This window comes from Sapajus apella, unplaced genomic scaffold (genome assembly GCF_009761245.1).
Source record: "Sapajus apella isolate SASKATOON/1434 unplaced genomic scaffold, GSC_monkey_1.0 scaffold3, whole genome shotgun sequence".
Classification (NCBI taxonomy): domain Eukaryota; kingdom Metazoa; phylum Chordata; class Mammalia; order Primates; family Cebidae; genus Sapajus; species Sapajus apella.
In genome coordinates this window covers 9,437,452-9,454,382 of record NW_022436943.1, presented here as the reverse complement: position 1 = coordinate 9,454,382, position 16,931 = coordinate 9,437,452, and the positions used below count along the sequence as shown (strand labels likewise).

At 36.2% G+C, this 16,931-nt stretch overlaps 1 protein-coding gene across 3 annotated transcripts in view; it reads left to right on the top strand.

Moving 5' to 3' along the window:
- The window catches only part of SLC26A7 (solute carrier family 26 member 7), a 193,189-nt gene that overhangs the window by 99,375 nt on the left and 76,883 nt on the right, over positions 1–16,931 (top strand). For all 3 annotated transcript variants that reach the window (XM_032249456.1, XM_032249457.1, XM_032249452.1), the window contains exon 5: positions 15,946–16,110. In XM_032249456.1, the coding sequence (XP_032105347.1) occupies positions 15,946–16,110 (165 nt within the window). The remainder of the gene's footprint in view (positions 1–15,945; positions 16,111–16,931) is intronic.

The window sequence follows — 16,931 nt, the reverse complement described above, 5'->3', positions numbered from 1 at the left end:
GTGCTGTCTTTATCATATCTAAGTGCCAATATTTTACTTTCTCCTTAACGTCCTTTCCCAATGCTCCAAAAGTGCTATACATGTTTAAAAGCATTGGAGGTTTTGTAGAATTCCTCTTTAAAATAATCTGTTGCCTGGTGTTCTTTTGTAGGATAATTTCTTAATGATCTTCTCCAATTCTTTATACAAAAATTGGTCAGTTTTAGCAGTCTAGCTCTTAACTAATCAAAATTGGCCATTTTTATTTTCTTGGAAAATTATATTTTTATCTATCTTTTCAAATTTATTTATATGTTGAACTTTAAAGTAATCTGTTATATTTTTAAAAAAATTTATTGTTTCAATGTTTTACCCTTTGATATTTTCTGTTTTTACATTTGTGCTTTTTCCTTTGTTCTTGATCAAGTTATCTAGTGTTTTTTTTGTTTTGTTACATTTTTCAGAAAACCAGGACTTTGAAATAGTAGGTTTACTTTTTTCCTATCTCTACCTCTTCTTTTATCTTTATTATTTCCTTCTATTTACCATTCTTTCACTTTTTAGTTGTTCCTCATTTTCTATTTTTTCCATCTAGGAATTTAACTTATTTGTTGTAAGTTTTTCACTTTTATTGATAAAAGCATTTAGTGCTATGAATTTTCCTATGCTAACTGAAATGTATTCTGCTGATTTTGATATATAGTGTGTTTTGCTTGAATATTTTTTAGGAATAAAAATTCTGTGATTTCAGTTTGTATTTCCTCCTTTAATAATTAAGCGTTTTTCATTTTAGGTGGTTAGGTCTTTTTGCTTTTCAGTTTTGTCAATAATTTCTAGTGTTATTTTATTGCAGTCAGGGAGTATTGTTTATAGTAGTCTATGTTACCTAAGTTATTAATGTTTTCCTTGTACCTAATGAATGATCAATTTTTGTGAGTGTTTCATGAGCACGTGAGAAAAAAGATATAGCCCTGATTACTGGAGTGTAAAGATCAGTATATAGCTATTAGGTTCTTCCTTGTCACTTTTTTGTCTTTTTGATCTTTCTTGCACTGAGAAAGGGGTGTTCATGACTGTAGGCTGCCTTCACTAGAATAGTGGTATTGTAGTGGCTTGATTATCTCTTAGGTGAGCTATATATGTTTGTGTCATAAATATAAGACCATCCAATGTCTCTCACTCACTGCCCCTCAGACAAAATAATTTCTGTCTCTATTCTCTGCTACCATTTGATTTATATTGCTAGTATAAATAAAGTGCACTAATACAACCACAGTAATGTAATGTGACAGTTTCTGTGTTGTACATAAATTCCACATATTTAGAATGTACAATTTGATAAGTTTTGACATATGTATATATTCATGAACCCATCATCAAGACAATAAGAATATCTGTAATTTACAAAACTTTTTCTTGTTAGATTTTTTTTTGTAATTCTAACTAATTTTTGTAATTGTAATCCCACTCCTTTAGGTCCCCTCCTCACCCAACAGCAACTACTATTCTGCTTTTTGTCACTATAAGTTAGTTTATATTGTCTAGAATTTTATAAAAATGAATTTACTGTCCCTTCCTCCCTCTCTCTTTTTTTTTTTGATCTGGTTTCTTTAACTCAGCAAAACTTTATTTTCTTTATATTATAGATTTATTGCCATGATTCTGTAACAGTAGGAACTCTTGTGAACAGAACTTAGGCAATTTCTGATAGTTGAATATTCAGTGACTGAAATGATTGGTGTGATAAACTTTTTGTTTCCAGTTCTACCATCTATTTCTAAGGTATATTGTCTCATAAGAAAGTCTTTTAGTGGAACTGATGCAGTTTTGTACTATTAGTAATACTTTACACAAGGAAAGGAAATTTTTTTCTAGCTAACAACAGTAAAAACAGTAGCAGCCAAGAAGGAATTGCTTGCACACTCACAGTAATGAAATGTTAATTTCAAGGCAAGGTGGGAACTTTTAATGCCAATATCAATAAGCATTTCTACTGGGGACACAAACATATAATAAAAGTCAATGCACTTTAAAAACCATTGTTCCCTTCTCCCTGTAGCTTTTATTATTTCCTGTGATGGGCAATTTGCCTATTTGTTCTTCCAAGAGCTGACAGGGGTCTGGGATTGTCCCCTGACCATTCATCTCTGGGAAATTTTCCCAAGCTCTACTTTTCTGAAGCAACCATAGGACAAGATTCCTGCCATGGGGAAATCTAGTTTGGCTCCTTTGTTCAACAATTTTACAAGTGTGAGGTGACACAAGGTGTGATGTTTAGTAACAAAGCCTTCTTATGACACTACTGCATTCTGAAGACACATGGTCTTATGTCTTCAAGGATATAAAAAGACAACTGCAAACCTAAATAGAAGATTCTTCACTTACTTTTGGTGTTGTGCTAAACATTTTCTTGCATATATTAAATAAGAGGATCAGAAGTATAGGAAGGACACAAGATGTAAAACTAGTTTAACCTGCCTATTCAATACATCATACTTACTCTTCTCAGAAAATCATCAACTTCATTCTTTTGTAATGCAGAAGGAGGACAATCTGATATCTCTTTGATGATGTTTCACTGTTTTACAACCATTACAGAAGAAAGTCATTACTCTGTTTAATCTAAATCTTCCCAGCTGTGTTTGTACCTGGCGAAGATAAGAGGCAATAAACTTAATCAAGTTAGAACTATACCATTCTTAAAATTATAAAAACTTTCCTCATGTGCAAAAATAATGATATAATGATGTTTATTAGCCTAGTATTTGCCAAGCTCTGTGCTAAGCTTACTACATGTATTCATATATTCAATCCTCATTGACATTTTAGGAAATAAGTGTCCTATTTTCCCTATTATACAGATAAAGATACTGAAGGTGAAGTGATTGATAGAGTTTGGCTCTGTGTTGCTACCCAAATCTTATGTTGGATTATAATTCACAATGTTCGGAGAGAAACCTGGTGGGAAGTGATTGGATCTGGATCATGGGGTTGGATTACTCCCTTGCTGTTCCTGTGATAGTGAGTTCCCATGAGATTCAGTTGTTTAAAAGTGTGTGGCACTTCCTCCTTCATTCTCTCTGTCTCTCCTGCCACCATATGAAAACATGTTTGCTTCCCCTTTGCCCTTTTGCCAGGATTGTAAATTTCCAGAGGCCTCCTCAGCCATGCTACCTATACAGCCTGTGGAACTGTGAGTCAACTAAACCTCTTTTCTTTATAAATTTCCCAGTCTCAAGTAGTTCTTCATAGCAATGTGAGAACAGACAAATAGAGTGACTTATTTAGAATCTTGTAATTAGGAGTTAGCACAGTAGGAGCAGGACTCCAGGACACACTCTCTTAACTGCTGCTATGCGGCTTTCTAAACTAATGTTGACAAAGGAAGCGAGGAAACTTAGTATATACTTCTAGGGCCAGGCATTGTGCTAGCTCTTTCCCGTATTTTACCTCACTAATAATAGTGGCCGCCTGTGTGCCAGGCCTGTGTCATGTGGCAGGACTATGTTCTTGGCTCCATAACTGTGTGCCTGTCATTCTCTAGTCACTTGTATGAATTTTCTGTGTCTTTTGAGGTTCAACTCAGATACAGTCATCTCAGAGAAGCCTTCCCTGGTCTCTCTGGACATGCTTAAATGTGATTCCTCCTAGTGTTCCTGTAAGACATTGCTCATGTCCTATGTCATAGGGCTTCTCAATCTACCAGGAAATATATATATATTTTTTTTCATATTTGCCTCCTTTTCTAGACTGTGAGTCTCTGTAGAACAGAGATTGTTTGTCTCTATAATTCCAACAGCTGGTACTTAATAAATATGAGTTGATTAAATTGAAAAGGAAAAAGGTCAGTTAAATGTTATTGGCATCACTATATTAAATAACCAAAATTAAATTGAGGATTTTTTTTCATCCTTTACCAGAAGATAGGGAATGTGTCTGTATCTGTTTAAATTGTAAAACAGTTCTTGATAAACAAATAGTAATAAACTTAATACTTCTCTAATTTGCTCATGTATTTTGTTAGATCCATCTAGCTCAAGTGAGGGGACCTAGTCAATAAAGTCTCCCCACTTTTCTTATGAATACTCCCACACCTGATGAAAAACAAAAAAACAACTACTTTACAACTCCTTATACCTCTGTGTCTTTCGATAATATCATGCTTCCAATCATCCCACTTTATGACTATTGTTTTCTTTAGATCACATTTCTTAGGCAAATATGAAATCAGAGGAGTTCATATTTGAATTGTCTATCCCTAGCAGTTCTGACCCTCATTATGTCTAGCATCAGAGGCTAGTTTTTTCTTGGGTCTGATAACTGAAAAGATTATGGCGCCCCCTTCAACCATGTAATTCCAAATAAATATGATTCTAAAGTCCAGCGAATTTCTGATATATTCCACGAAATTCAGATAATTTAATTAGTTTGTGGAGTAATGTGTGCTTGGCTCACCTCTCCACTCTCCATTCCTGCTCTGTCTAGTTTAGGTGCCTTTGTCCTTTTTTCTTTACTATTCCTGTTATACTAACACTTTAAATGACCATTCTGTCATGAGATCAATCCTACTAAAATGGAGCTCTGATGTTTGAGCCAGTGTGCGGCATAGTTCTTGGAAGATCAGGTGTTTAATAAATGTATGGAAAAGTGATGTCACTCACTCCTGCAAAACTCCCTTTTCACTGCTTTTATAGTGCACTATATTCTGATTTCAAAATGTCTTGCTTTATTATCTATTACTCCCTTTTGGCTTGTTTTGTTCCTTCTCAACTTGCTCTGAACATATGCCATGCTATCCTGTTTGATCCTCATACTCTTCCCTCTTTTTTGAATGCTTTCTAATGGTTTTCCTCCTTAAGTGTCAAGCTTACAATTTTAACCCTCTCCAGCAATATTCCCTTCTCCCTCTGAAATCCAATGGCACCTGTTCTGCTTCTCTCTTTTATATGTGTGGTTTATATCTTTGTCTTGGTGTGGTTACCTGTGCACACATGCCATACTTCTAAAAGCCAGCTGTTTGGTGCTCTTCTTAGAGTCCCTCTTTTCCCTGTGCTTATGTATGCAGGATTCAGAAACTCTTCATGAATAGCACACACTTTGGTGGGAAATTTAAACGTACCCGAAGATCTTTTGGAATAGATGGAGGGGGTTTTCTTTTTTTTTCTTTCTTTTTCTTTTTTTTTTTTTTTTTAATAACTTTCACTTTAGGATGATTTTAGATTTGCAGAAAAGTTGCAAAAATAGTACCCAGAGTTGACATATACCCCACGGTTTCCCGTGTTACTAACATCTTACATTAGTATGATATATTTGTCACAATTAATAAACCAGATTGATACTTTATCACCTAAAGTCTATATGTTGCATGCAGATTTCCTTATTATTTTTTTCTTGAGACGGGGGCTCACTCTGCTGCTCCAGCTAGAGTAGAGTTATGCAATCATAACTCACAGTAACCTGGAACTCCAGGGCTCAAGTTATCCTCTTGCCTCAGCCTCATAAGTAGCTAAGACTACAGGCACCTGCCATGCCAATTTTTAAAATGCTAGGCCAATTTTTAAATTTTTTTGTAGAAATGGGGTCTCACTATGTAGCCCAGGCTGATCTCAAACTCCTGGCCTCAAGCCACCATTTCATCTTGGTCTTCCAAAGCACTGGGATTATAAGCATGAGCCACCATGCCTGGCTGTTAATTTTTACCTAATGTCCTTTTTTTCTCAAGATTCCATCCAGGATACCACATTACATTTGGTTGTCCTGTCTTTCTTTAGTTTCATCATTACTGAACATTGCTGAGACTTTTTAAATTTTTAATGATCTTGACACTTTTGAGGAGTTCTGGTCAGGTAGTCTACAGAATGTCCCTCAGTCAGGATACGTTTGATATTCTTACCATGATTAGATTGGGTTTATATATTTTTAGGAGGAAGAGTTGTGTGTGTGTGTGTGTGTGTGTGTGTGTCTGTGTGTGTGTATAATTGTGATAAAATACACATAACATAAAATTTACTATCTTAACCATTTTTAAGTGTGTAGTTCAGTAGTATTGAATACATTCACAATATTTAGTGGCCATCACCATCATCCTTCTTTACAATTCATCTTGTAAAACTGAAACTCTGTGCTCATTAAACAGGTGAGCCCCATCACATCATAAACTATAATAACACTTATCATTGTTGTTGTTAACTTGATCACCTGGCTGAGGTAGTGCTTGTCAGTTACTCTATTTTCTCCTTTTCCATACTGTATTTTATGGAAATAAGTCATTATGAATAGCCCACTCTTAAGGAGTAGAGGTTATGTCAAGTGGAGAGTTAAGGAGTGGGGATTCTCTGCATAAATTTCTGGAATTCTGCACAGATTTGCCTATTCTCCCCCATTTATTTATTTAGTCAATCATTTACATTAGTTTGGACTCTAGGATTTTTGTTTTATTCTTTGGTTATAATCCAATACTACTTTATTTATTTTGCTCTTCAAATTGTCCTGGCTTTGGACATTGGGGACTCTTTCAGTTGGCTTTGTGTCTGTCCTTGACACCCTTATTTGTTTATTTACTGTTTTAACATTTCCTTATTTCCTGGCACTACAAGATAATCCAGGTTCATATTATATATGTCCTGCTCCAGTCCTAGAATAAGCCATTTCTCTAAGGATCTCTGGTTTCTTTTATTAGAGAAAGTTGTTAGACTTTAAGATTTAGACGGTAGGTGTGTTTATTGCTACCAGGTTGTTGTTGCTTCTAAGGCTTTTTATCTGATAGAGCAATAAAATATTGTATGCATATTAAACAATATAGTTATGTTTAATTATATAGCAAATCTTATAAGGCAAATCTGTGTAAAATTCCAGTAATTTTGCCTCTTAATACACATGCTTGAGCCCACTCACTCAGAGCTCTTGAGATCATAAAACATGTTGCATATGTAATCATAGCTATATGTATATATGTATCCATCTATGCCCATGTTAAGTTAAATATGTGTATATACTTAGATCTCCAACCTTAATTCATTACCACATTGATCATTCTAGGTTTTTGCTTTGTTTGACTGAAACCTTCCCCTCCAACAGTGAGAATCTGGCTCCCACCACCCACCATCCATTTGCTTAAGTTTGCGATTCCAGTGTATATAATGATATATTGCAATATAATATACATTACAATTCCAGTATATTTGCAGGCAGTGGCTCTTTATCAGTACAGGTCTGCAGCAACCTCGGTTCTTGCCTCCTCCGAAGAAAGAATTCTACTGAAGTGCATATGGCAGGAGAGACCAAGGCAAGTTTTAGAGCATGAAGGAAAAGAAAATAAAGTACACTTGGAAGAGGGTCAGGCGGGCAACTGGAGAGACCAAATGCACTATTTGACCTTTTGACCTGAGATTTTGTATGTTGGCATGCTTCTGGGGTCTTGCACTCCCTCTTCCCTTGGGATGGGCTGTCTGCATGCATAGTGGCCCCCAAGCACTTGGTTGGGAGAGGAATGTGTGCAGTGTATTTACTGGAATCATATGCATGCTCACTTGAGGTGTTTTTCCCTTATCACCCGAATGTCCCTGGGAAGTCATAAACCAGTTAAACGCTGCCACTTTGCCTCAATACAGATGGTTGGGCCCACTTGCCCAACTCTTAAGATCTTATTGGGAAGCTGCCGATCACGTTTCAGATGTTTCTATCTTTTGGGAGACTTCCTTTCCCTTGTGCTGGCTGGGACCAATTATTATTTTAGAGAAACAGTTTAACAACTGCCTGATCATCACTTGATAGTCACCTGACATTCCACGTTGTGGTGGATGGGGCCCGCTCCTGCCCTGCTCATGTCTGACTAGCTACCTATAACATTTCCCCTCACAAGGGTCCAATACCCCACTTTTTTTTTTCTTTTGAGAAAATGGAGAAAGTTCAGGTGGTTCTGTGAGTCTTGGCCTTTTACTAGCTGTCAGGGTGAGGTCGGCTCCATTGGATGATGAAAGTGGTAACCGGCTAAGTCTAAGGGAGACAGGGGCAGGATTTTTCCTCTGTGTCCCACTGATGGGCAGTTTACGGGTCCCATACAAAAGGGTGGTTCTTTAATATTGGCAGGATGGTGTCCCTCACTGAGGATCTGGAGCTTGATGGCCTGAAGGCAACAGGAGACAAATTGGTTTATTAGATTTAGAAAAATATGTTAAAATGAAATAAGTGGTTGAGGACAGCTTCCCGTTAAGATCTCAAGAGTTGAGCGAGTGGGCTCAAGCACACCTCTCAAGAGGTGAAAGGGCAGAGTTTAACCGGTATATGACCTTCCAGGGAAATTCAACTTGTAAGGGAAAAATGCCTCAAGTGAGCATGCACACAGCTCCAGTAAACATACTGTGCATGCTCCCCTCCCAAGTGCTAGCAGGCCAGTATACATGCAGACAGCCCACCCTAAGGGAAGAATCAGGGGAGAGGGAACGCAAAACCCCAGAAGCATGTCGGCGTATAAAACCCCAAGTCAAAAGGTCAAACAGTGCATTTGATCTCTCAAGTTTCCTGTTTAGACCCCTTCTAAATTCATTCCTGCTCTAAAGCTTTCTAATAAACTTTCACTCCTGCTCTAAAACTTGCCTCAGTCTCTTTTTCTGCCTTATGACCCTAAGTTGAATTCTTTCTTCTGAGGCGGCAAGAATTGAGGTTGCTGCAGACCCATAACCATTCGGATTAGCTGTAACAGTGGTTTCAGAATTATTAACCCCTATTACCATGGGAAACAACTGTCTAGTGTTTCTTTTTTGCCTTTAGTCTTCCAGACTCCAGTGATTTTCAAAATTATTTATGTTAGCACATTCTTTTTGCCACCCACTTCAGTGAAGCTGTTTCATCCATTTGGCGTGTCTGAAAAGTCTATATATTATATGGATTCCATTTAAATCGCATTCTGTGAAAGGAAGAGCTTATAAAGTCTATAGAGACAGTAAAAAGCACAATCATTGCCAATTAAATTCTTCATCATAATCTACATTTCATTCTGAGAACTCTTGACCTCCTAAATGATTTATATATACATATATAATTTATAATGCTATAATCATAATTATATTATATATAATTTATGTGTATGTAATCATATCTATAGGTATTTATGGATATATGTATTTTATGTATATATAATTGTGGAAAATATGCAAGCACACAATTTACCATCTTAACCATTTTTTATATATGTGATTCAGAAGTATTAAATACGTTTACAGTATTATGTAACCACCAACCATCTCCACCATTTGTAAACCAAATAGTATTTGAGGCAGTTCTCAATCAACATAGAAGTTTATTTTGCCAAGGTTAAGGACATGCCCAGGTGAAAAGAACATGACATCACAAAAATAATCTGTGATCTGTGCTTTTCTCCAAAGGATTCTGTGAGGGTCAGTATTTACAGGGAAAAAGCAGGCTGGAGGAGGAAGAGGGAGGATATGATAATCCACATGTAGCAAGGGAATAAGAGCTGCTAGAGGAATTATTAATTATGTATTCCTCTTGTCCTCAGTAGATCAGCACTTTACATATGATAAGGTGAACATAGAGTAGCTACCTGTGGAGATATTTAACCTTTTATCTGTAGCTATCTGCTTACAAACAGAAGGAAAGGCAGTTTCTTGCATGACTCAGCTTTCAGCTTAATTGTTTTCCTTTTGGCTTGTTGAATTGAGGTCCCAAGTTTTATTTTTCTTTACACATCCACCTCCATAACTTTTTTCAACTTGAAAAATTGAAACTCTATACTCATTAGATAATAATTCCCGTTCCCCACTTCCTCTAGCCCTTTCTACTTTATGTCTCTGTGGTTTTGGCTACTCTAAGTATTTCATATAAGTGGAATCATACAGTATTTGCCTTTTTGAGATTGTCTTATTTCATTGAGCATAATGTCCTCAAGGTTCATCCCTATTGTTACATTTTTGGAATTTCCCTCCTTTATAAGGTTGAATAATATTTTGTGTTTATATACTACATTTTGTTTATCCATTCATCTATTGATGGTGACTTGGGTATCCATGTTGGCTATCCTGAATAATGCTGCTATGAATATCAGTGTAAACATACGTCTTTGAGATCCTGCTTCCAATTTTTTTGCATTTATACCCCAAGATGGAACTGTTGGACTATATGGCAATTCTATTTTTAATATTTTGAGGAACCATCATACTGCTTTTTGTAGTGGCTATACCATTTTACATTCCCAGCAACACAGCACAAGTGTTGCAATTTCTACATATGCTCGACAAAACTTATTTTGTGTGTGTGTGTGTTTGATAGTAGTCATCCTAACAGATGTGAGCTGCTCTCTCATTGTAGTTTTGATTTGCATTTTTTAACGATATGTGATGTTGAGCATCTTTTCATATTCTTATTGGATGTTTGTGTATCTTCTTTGGAGAGATGTCTGTGCAGACTATGAACATCCTTTGCCCATTTTTGAATCATGTATTTGTTTTTGTTGAGGTTCAGGAGTTCTCTATATATTCTGGATATTAACACTTATCAGATATATAATTTGCAAATATCTTCTCCCATTCTGTGGGTTTTCTTTTTATTCTGTTGATAGTGTATTTTGATGACCAGTTTTTTAAACTTTTCATGAAGCCCAATTTGTTTAGTTTTGGTATCTATGCTTTTCATGTCATATTAAAATTAGCAATGCTTAATCTGATGTTATGATGCTTTTTCTCCATGTTTTCTCCTAAGAGTTTTATGGTTTTAGGTCTCATATTTAGATCTTTGAACCATTTTGATTAATTTTTGTATATGGTGTTAGGTAAGAGTCCAACTTCATTCTTTTGAATGTGAATATACAATTTTCCCTGCACCATTTGTTGAAAAGACTGTCTTTTCCTTCATCGAATGATCTAATATAGTTGTCAAAAATCATGTGATCATGCATGCATGGGTTTATTTCTGGGCTATTTTATTATATTGGTTTATATATCTTTTTTATGCCAGAACCACACTGCTTTGATTACTATAGCTTTGTAGTAAGTTTTGAAACCAGGAAGTATGAATCCTTCAGCTTTGTTCTTCTCAAGACCTCTTGTCACATAGAGGCTTTTCCTCCCACATCTCTGTACAGCACTGAATTGTTTTCCTAAAGTCAACAGCAATTTAAGTCTTTCCCCAAAACCTGAATTCACTACTCAGCATACAACACAGGGCTCACTCAAACATTTCATGCCCCACTCAAACAGCTTTTCCAATCACCTGTATCGTTCTTCTTTATGGTCCTGATTAACAGTCCTCATTCCCAACATCATCATTTCACATCTCTTTATGCAATCTTTTAGGGTGTGAACTGTGTCTTTAGCTCTGTATTCTGCAATAGTGCTGTGCCTAACTCTTTAGCAGGTATTCAATAAATCTTAATTGAATGGACCAATAAGTGATTTGGTATAATGTAAAAGCCAGATAGCAGACAAACCAACTTAACCTAAAATGTCTACTATATTCTATCCACTTGGCTAATATAATAGTTTTCTATGACTGTTTGTTATTTTTAAATATTTGAAGGCTACTTGCAAAAAAAATGGCCTGAAATCTGAGAACATTCAATTTATGTAGAACACATGGTGTTTATACAAGCATTACCCAATAGTATCATTCTAGTGAATCTTGATAATGTGTGTCAGAGGTTTTCAGCATTAGCCTGGAACAGCAGCATTATTACAAAGGGCTGAACTATATTGTGTGAAATTAATTTCCTCATGAAATATTGCATGGACAGGTTTTTGGGAGTTGGCTAGGTAGATTAAAAATATTATCATCCATATTGTTAGTATAAAGAGATGATGTGGCTGTTTATTAAGTAATTAGTTTTAAAAATCCTTGACATTGCTATAAAATTTAAATACTGGGTCTCCAACCAAAATATTCTAGTGGAGCCCCATTTCACATACTTCAGTTTGAAGATAAACATGGTTCAATCTGCAGGCCCCTCTTGCAAAGCCTGTGTTGCTTTTGTCCTTGCTACCTCTAAGCTGTGTACAACAGCCTCTGTATGCCAGATTCCTAATTTCAGTGTGGATAATCTACTAAAATTTGAGTGGTGGGAAAAGAGGGAGTTCTTAAATCTCTCCTCCCCCATCCTCTGCTAGTTTCCCTTCCTTTCATACTTCTCTTCCTCCTTTTCTTTCTTAAGACATCTGCCATTGTCTTGGGTTATGAGAAGTTTGTCATTCAGAAGAGAGAAATTTCTCCTCAGTTAAACCTCATGTGTTTTTAATCATCCTTCATATGCCCAATAGTTTGTATCAGAAATGAAGTCTTGAGGGACTTGACCTTTCAGAGTCAAGAAACCTTCATTTTAAAGATTTATCCTTTGCTGAGAGTTTTTTTTTTTTAAGTATAATAATGTATACAAGTAGAATGTTGCAATAATATTTTGAGTCTTTAGATATTTTAGAAGAGGATAATTCATCTTTTCTCAGTTTTGCTGCAAAGTAGGTTCCTATGTATTTCAACACTTGAAATGGTTGAACTCTTTTTATATCTTGAATTTTTCTGGACTCCTTTGTTTTTAACTTTTAAATTGTGTAAATGACGAAGAGGCTGCTACTAGAAGATACTGGTTTAGCTTGAAGTGGTATGGTAGGTGACCACTTAAGTTTAGGTAACCACTTAAAGTTTGTTTCCCAGGGAGGGCAAATCATTTAACCCTCTCAGTAGGGTCTGGAATTTAGGAAACAAGTGATAAACAGAAGGTAAAATGATGAAGGTCTATATAAGGCCTCAAGATTACTTGGCATACTGATGCAAAGTTTCCAGCGTTCCAAGAATGCATAAATTCCATGTATGCACACTAGTTTCACAACTTCAAAGATCTGGATTACTTGTATTCTACATTTGGCCAAAATAAAAATTCAACTCTGGTTTTCATTGTACCTCAGTAATATGCTAATTTCATCCTCATGGCCTGTAAGAGTTAATGTCATAAGTTGGAACTAACCTACTATTAGAGAAATACTTGGGAATAATTGGTTCAATGTTTTTCATAGCTGATTGTGTTTTCAGGATGAAAACCAATTGACCACAAATCAAGAGTTGCCCCCCCCAAAAAATTACCATGTTCTATTTGTGCCCACACAATTGATTGCTTGGGTATTTCCCTCAAAGCATCTCTCTTTGACAAATATGGTTGCTAAAAAAATGTTAGTAGCAGAAACTGCTGCTTTGGCATCCTGAGTTGGCAGTAACAGATTGTCTGATTTCCACATTGGTGCCCATATTCTTTTCTTTATTATGTATTGAATAAAAGATGACTGCTAAACTGATAACAATTTATTTACATTTCCTTCTGCATTAGATTCTTTAAGTTTTAAAGGATTAGAAAATATAGTGTGGCCCTTTCTCCATTTTCAAAACTGGTGACTGGTTTTCTATACTAGGTAAATATGTATGACACTCCCTGTTGTTCCTGATACCTCATAGATTAAATATTTTACAGGTTTCAAAGGCCTTGCATATATTATTTCATACTCACCTTACACAACTCTACAAAATAGGGAAAATATTACTCTAATAATTTATAGATGATAATGAGGCTTTTAGAATCTCAGTGGTTTTCTATTGTCACAAACCTAGGATGTGGTAGAACCTGGATTAGAATATAGGTTCAAATTTTCAGATTTGAGCCCAGGAAAATCCAGTGTAATTCAGTTTCACAGCATTATTGCTTTTGGCTACGGGATTATTGTGTTATGATCAAAATAAAGAAATAATATATTTTGTCATTTCTGCTCTGGTGGTACCAGATATCACTTTGTATTTCTCATTTGTATCACTATGACCTCTTGATAACAGGAGATCTAATTGTTATCTTTCCCTCTGATTTCTTTATAAGTTAATTTCATTTGTCAACAAGCCTTTTTTTGAGACAGGGTCTCACTCTGTTGCCCAGGCTGGCATGCAGTGGTGCAATCACGGCTCACTGCAGCCTCCACCACCTGGGCTCAGGCCATCCTTCTACCTCAGCCTCGTAAGTAACGGGGACTACAGGCATTCACTGCCACACTCAGCACTAAGGCACTAATTTTGGAGGTTTTTTTTTGTTTTTGTTTTCGTTTTTTTTGGAGATATGGTTTCACATGTTGCCCAGACTTGTCTCAAATTCCTGGGCTCAAGTGATCCTCCTGCCTCGACCTACCAACGTGCTGGGGTTACAGGCATGAGCCACTGCACTGGGCTTGCCAACAAGAATTTTAAACCTGGCTAAATATTATAATTAACACATTAAAAGGTTATATCAGCATGACCTATTTTGTTTCCATATTCTAGTGCTTATACTTATGAATATAATTTAGTATTACTTTCAAAATAGTAAATTTTACTTTTTGTGGTTTCTGTGACTGAGTTTACACGGTTGTATTAAGCTTGGACCATCTTCTGATAGCTCTCTGGCAAAGGAGAAACACTAATCATTGAAGTCTCAGGAGTCAGAAGAGGCCAGCTGTGGTGGCTCACACCTGTAATCCCAGCACTTTAAGAGGCCAAGACAGGAGAATTGCCTGAGCCCAAGATTTTGGAACTAGCTTGGGCAACATAGCGAGACCCTGTCTCTACAAAAAAAAAAAAAAAAAGAAAAAATTAGAAAGAAAGAAAGAAAAAGAAAGAAAGAAAAAGAAAGAAAGGAAGGAGGGAGGGAGGGAAGGAAGGAAAGAACGAAGGAAGGAAGGAAGGAAGGAAAGAAGGAAGGAGAAGGAAGGAAGGAAGGAAAGAAGGAAGGAGAAGGAAGGAAGGAAGGAGGGGTGGAAGGAAGGAAGGAAGGAAGGAAGGAAGGAAGGAAGGAAGGAAAAGAAAGAAAAGAAAAGAAAGACCAGGCATTGTGGCTTGTGCTTCTAGTCCCAGCTATTCAGGAGGCTAAACTGGGAGGATCACTTGAGCTTGGGGATGGTGGTTGCAGTGAGACATGGTCATGCAACTGTACTCCAGCCTGGGTGACAGAGTGAGACTTTATCAAAAAAAAAAAAAAAAAAGAGGAAGAAAGAAAGAAAAGAAAAAAAGAGTTTTATTGGTTCCTATCACCTTTTGACCATCAAAGTTCAATGCACAGCCTCAACATACAGATGATAATTCTGTCTGTTCATGAAATAGCTTTGAGATGGAGGATGATGCTAGGAAGAGTAAGGAAATGTTGAAGGACAATGATTTTTATACTGATTCCTGGACTTCTTAAGATATATGTCTTTACCCAATGATTTTTATACTGATTTCTGGACTTCTTAAGACATATATCTTTACCCTATCTGTCTTTTGCTGTACCCCATAAACAAATCAGTCCTAATGCATTCTTATTAAATATTAGCTCTTAATAATTATGCCTAGTGTTCCACTATTGGAATGCAAAGTTGGTTGGAGTTATTTACATCCTACTGCTCAAGGTCATTGTCAAGGTCTGATTTTTCATAAAAATTTTGCAACCTCCAGCATAAATGGGTTACTACTTGACTGAGTATCTGGTTAAAGAGTATGTTCCCATTTCTCAGAACCTGGGAGAATCTTGAAGAATGACTTTCTTCAATGCTTTTGAGGTTTTATGCCTACTGGGTATAAAAGAGTGAATCATGTCCTTTTTACAATTTTTAGTTACAAATGTAGTGACACAAATTTGATTTTTCTTCCATATATAGACCCATATATTAAACTAATTTGAGTATATTTCCCTTTTTTGAAACATTCAGGATTAGAAAAGATAAAAGTCTATATTTAGAAAAAATAATTGTGTTACTTTTCATTGAGATACTCACATTGTACCCAACAACATTTGAAACCTCTTGGAATCTAACCTGTGCTCAGGGGAACCAAGATATTGTATATATACAATGTAAGAAGCCTGTTACTATTAGTTCTCTATGATTCTATAAAATGAAAATATGTCAGATATTAAGCCCTCTGGGAACCTTGGAGAGTTTCATCTGAAAGTGTCATCTCACTCTTCCCTTCTCTTAGGTAGCCATGTTTGTGCTACAATTGGGCAGTGCCACCTTCATAGTCACGGAGCCTGTGATCAGTGCCATGACAACTGGGGCTGCCACCCATGTGGTGACTTCACAAGTCAAATATCTCTTGGGAATAAAAATGCCATATATATCCGGACCACTTGGATTCTTTTATGTGAGTTTTTCATATGTTTTCATACATATCTTTTGAATGTGCAGGTTTCACAAAGTAAAATTTCATTAATTACAATACTGAGATTTTTTTTCTGTATTAAAGCAACTTGGGTTTAAATAAAACCTTGTAGGATATTTTGTGTGTGACTTAGGTGTAAAACTAATTTAGTGAGCACTGTCTACTAATTTTGGAAATGATTCCTTGTAACAATTGAATATCAGTGAATTTTGGGGTATAATTAGAGAAAAAAATAACTTGAATTATTTTGTGAGCTAGGTACTCTTGCTAACTTCTAATGGAAGCCATCCATTGGGATTATGGCCGAGTTTAATAATAGCACGCTCCACTGCATTCTTTCAGTATTGCAAACCCTGGTATGGATGAAATCAGAGGCCTGGTTGAAATTGGTGGCTGGAGCCTCAGTAGCAGACGATCAGCTATTAAAAACCACCTAAACTGAGAAAGAGAGCAGCATCTGGCCACTTGCAACATATTTTTCTAATAACACTCCTTTGTTCTTGGGTTGGTTTTTGAGTGGACCTAAAATCTTAAACTGCTCAAGAACTCACATCCTATTTGAGATTTATTGAGGTACATATATATATATATATATATATATATATATATATTTGCATTTTAGGTTCTGGTGTACATACACAGAACATGCAGGATTGTTGCATAGGTACATACATGGCAATGTGGTTTGCTGCCTCCATTCCCATCACCTATATCTGGCATTTCTCCCCATGTTATCCCTCCCCAACTCCCTACCCCCTGCTGTCCCTCTCCTAGTCTGCCCCAACAGACCCCAGTGTGTGATG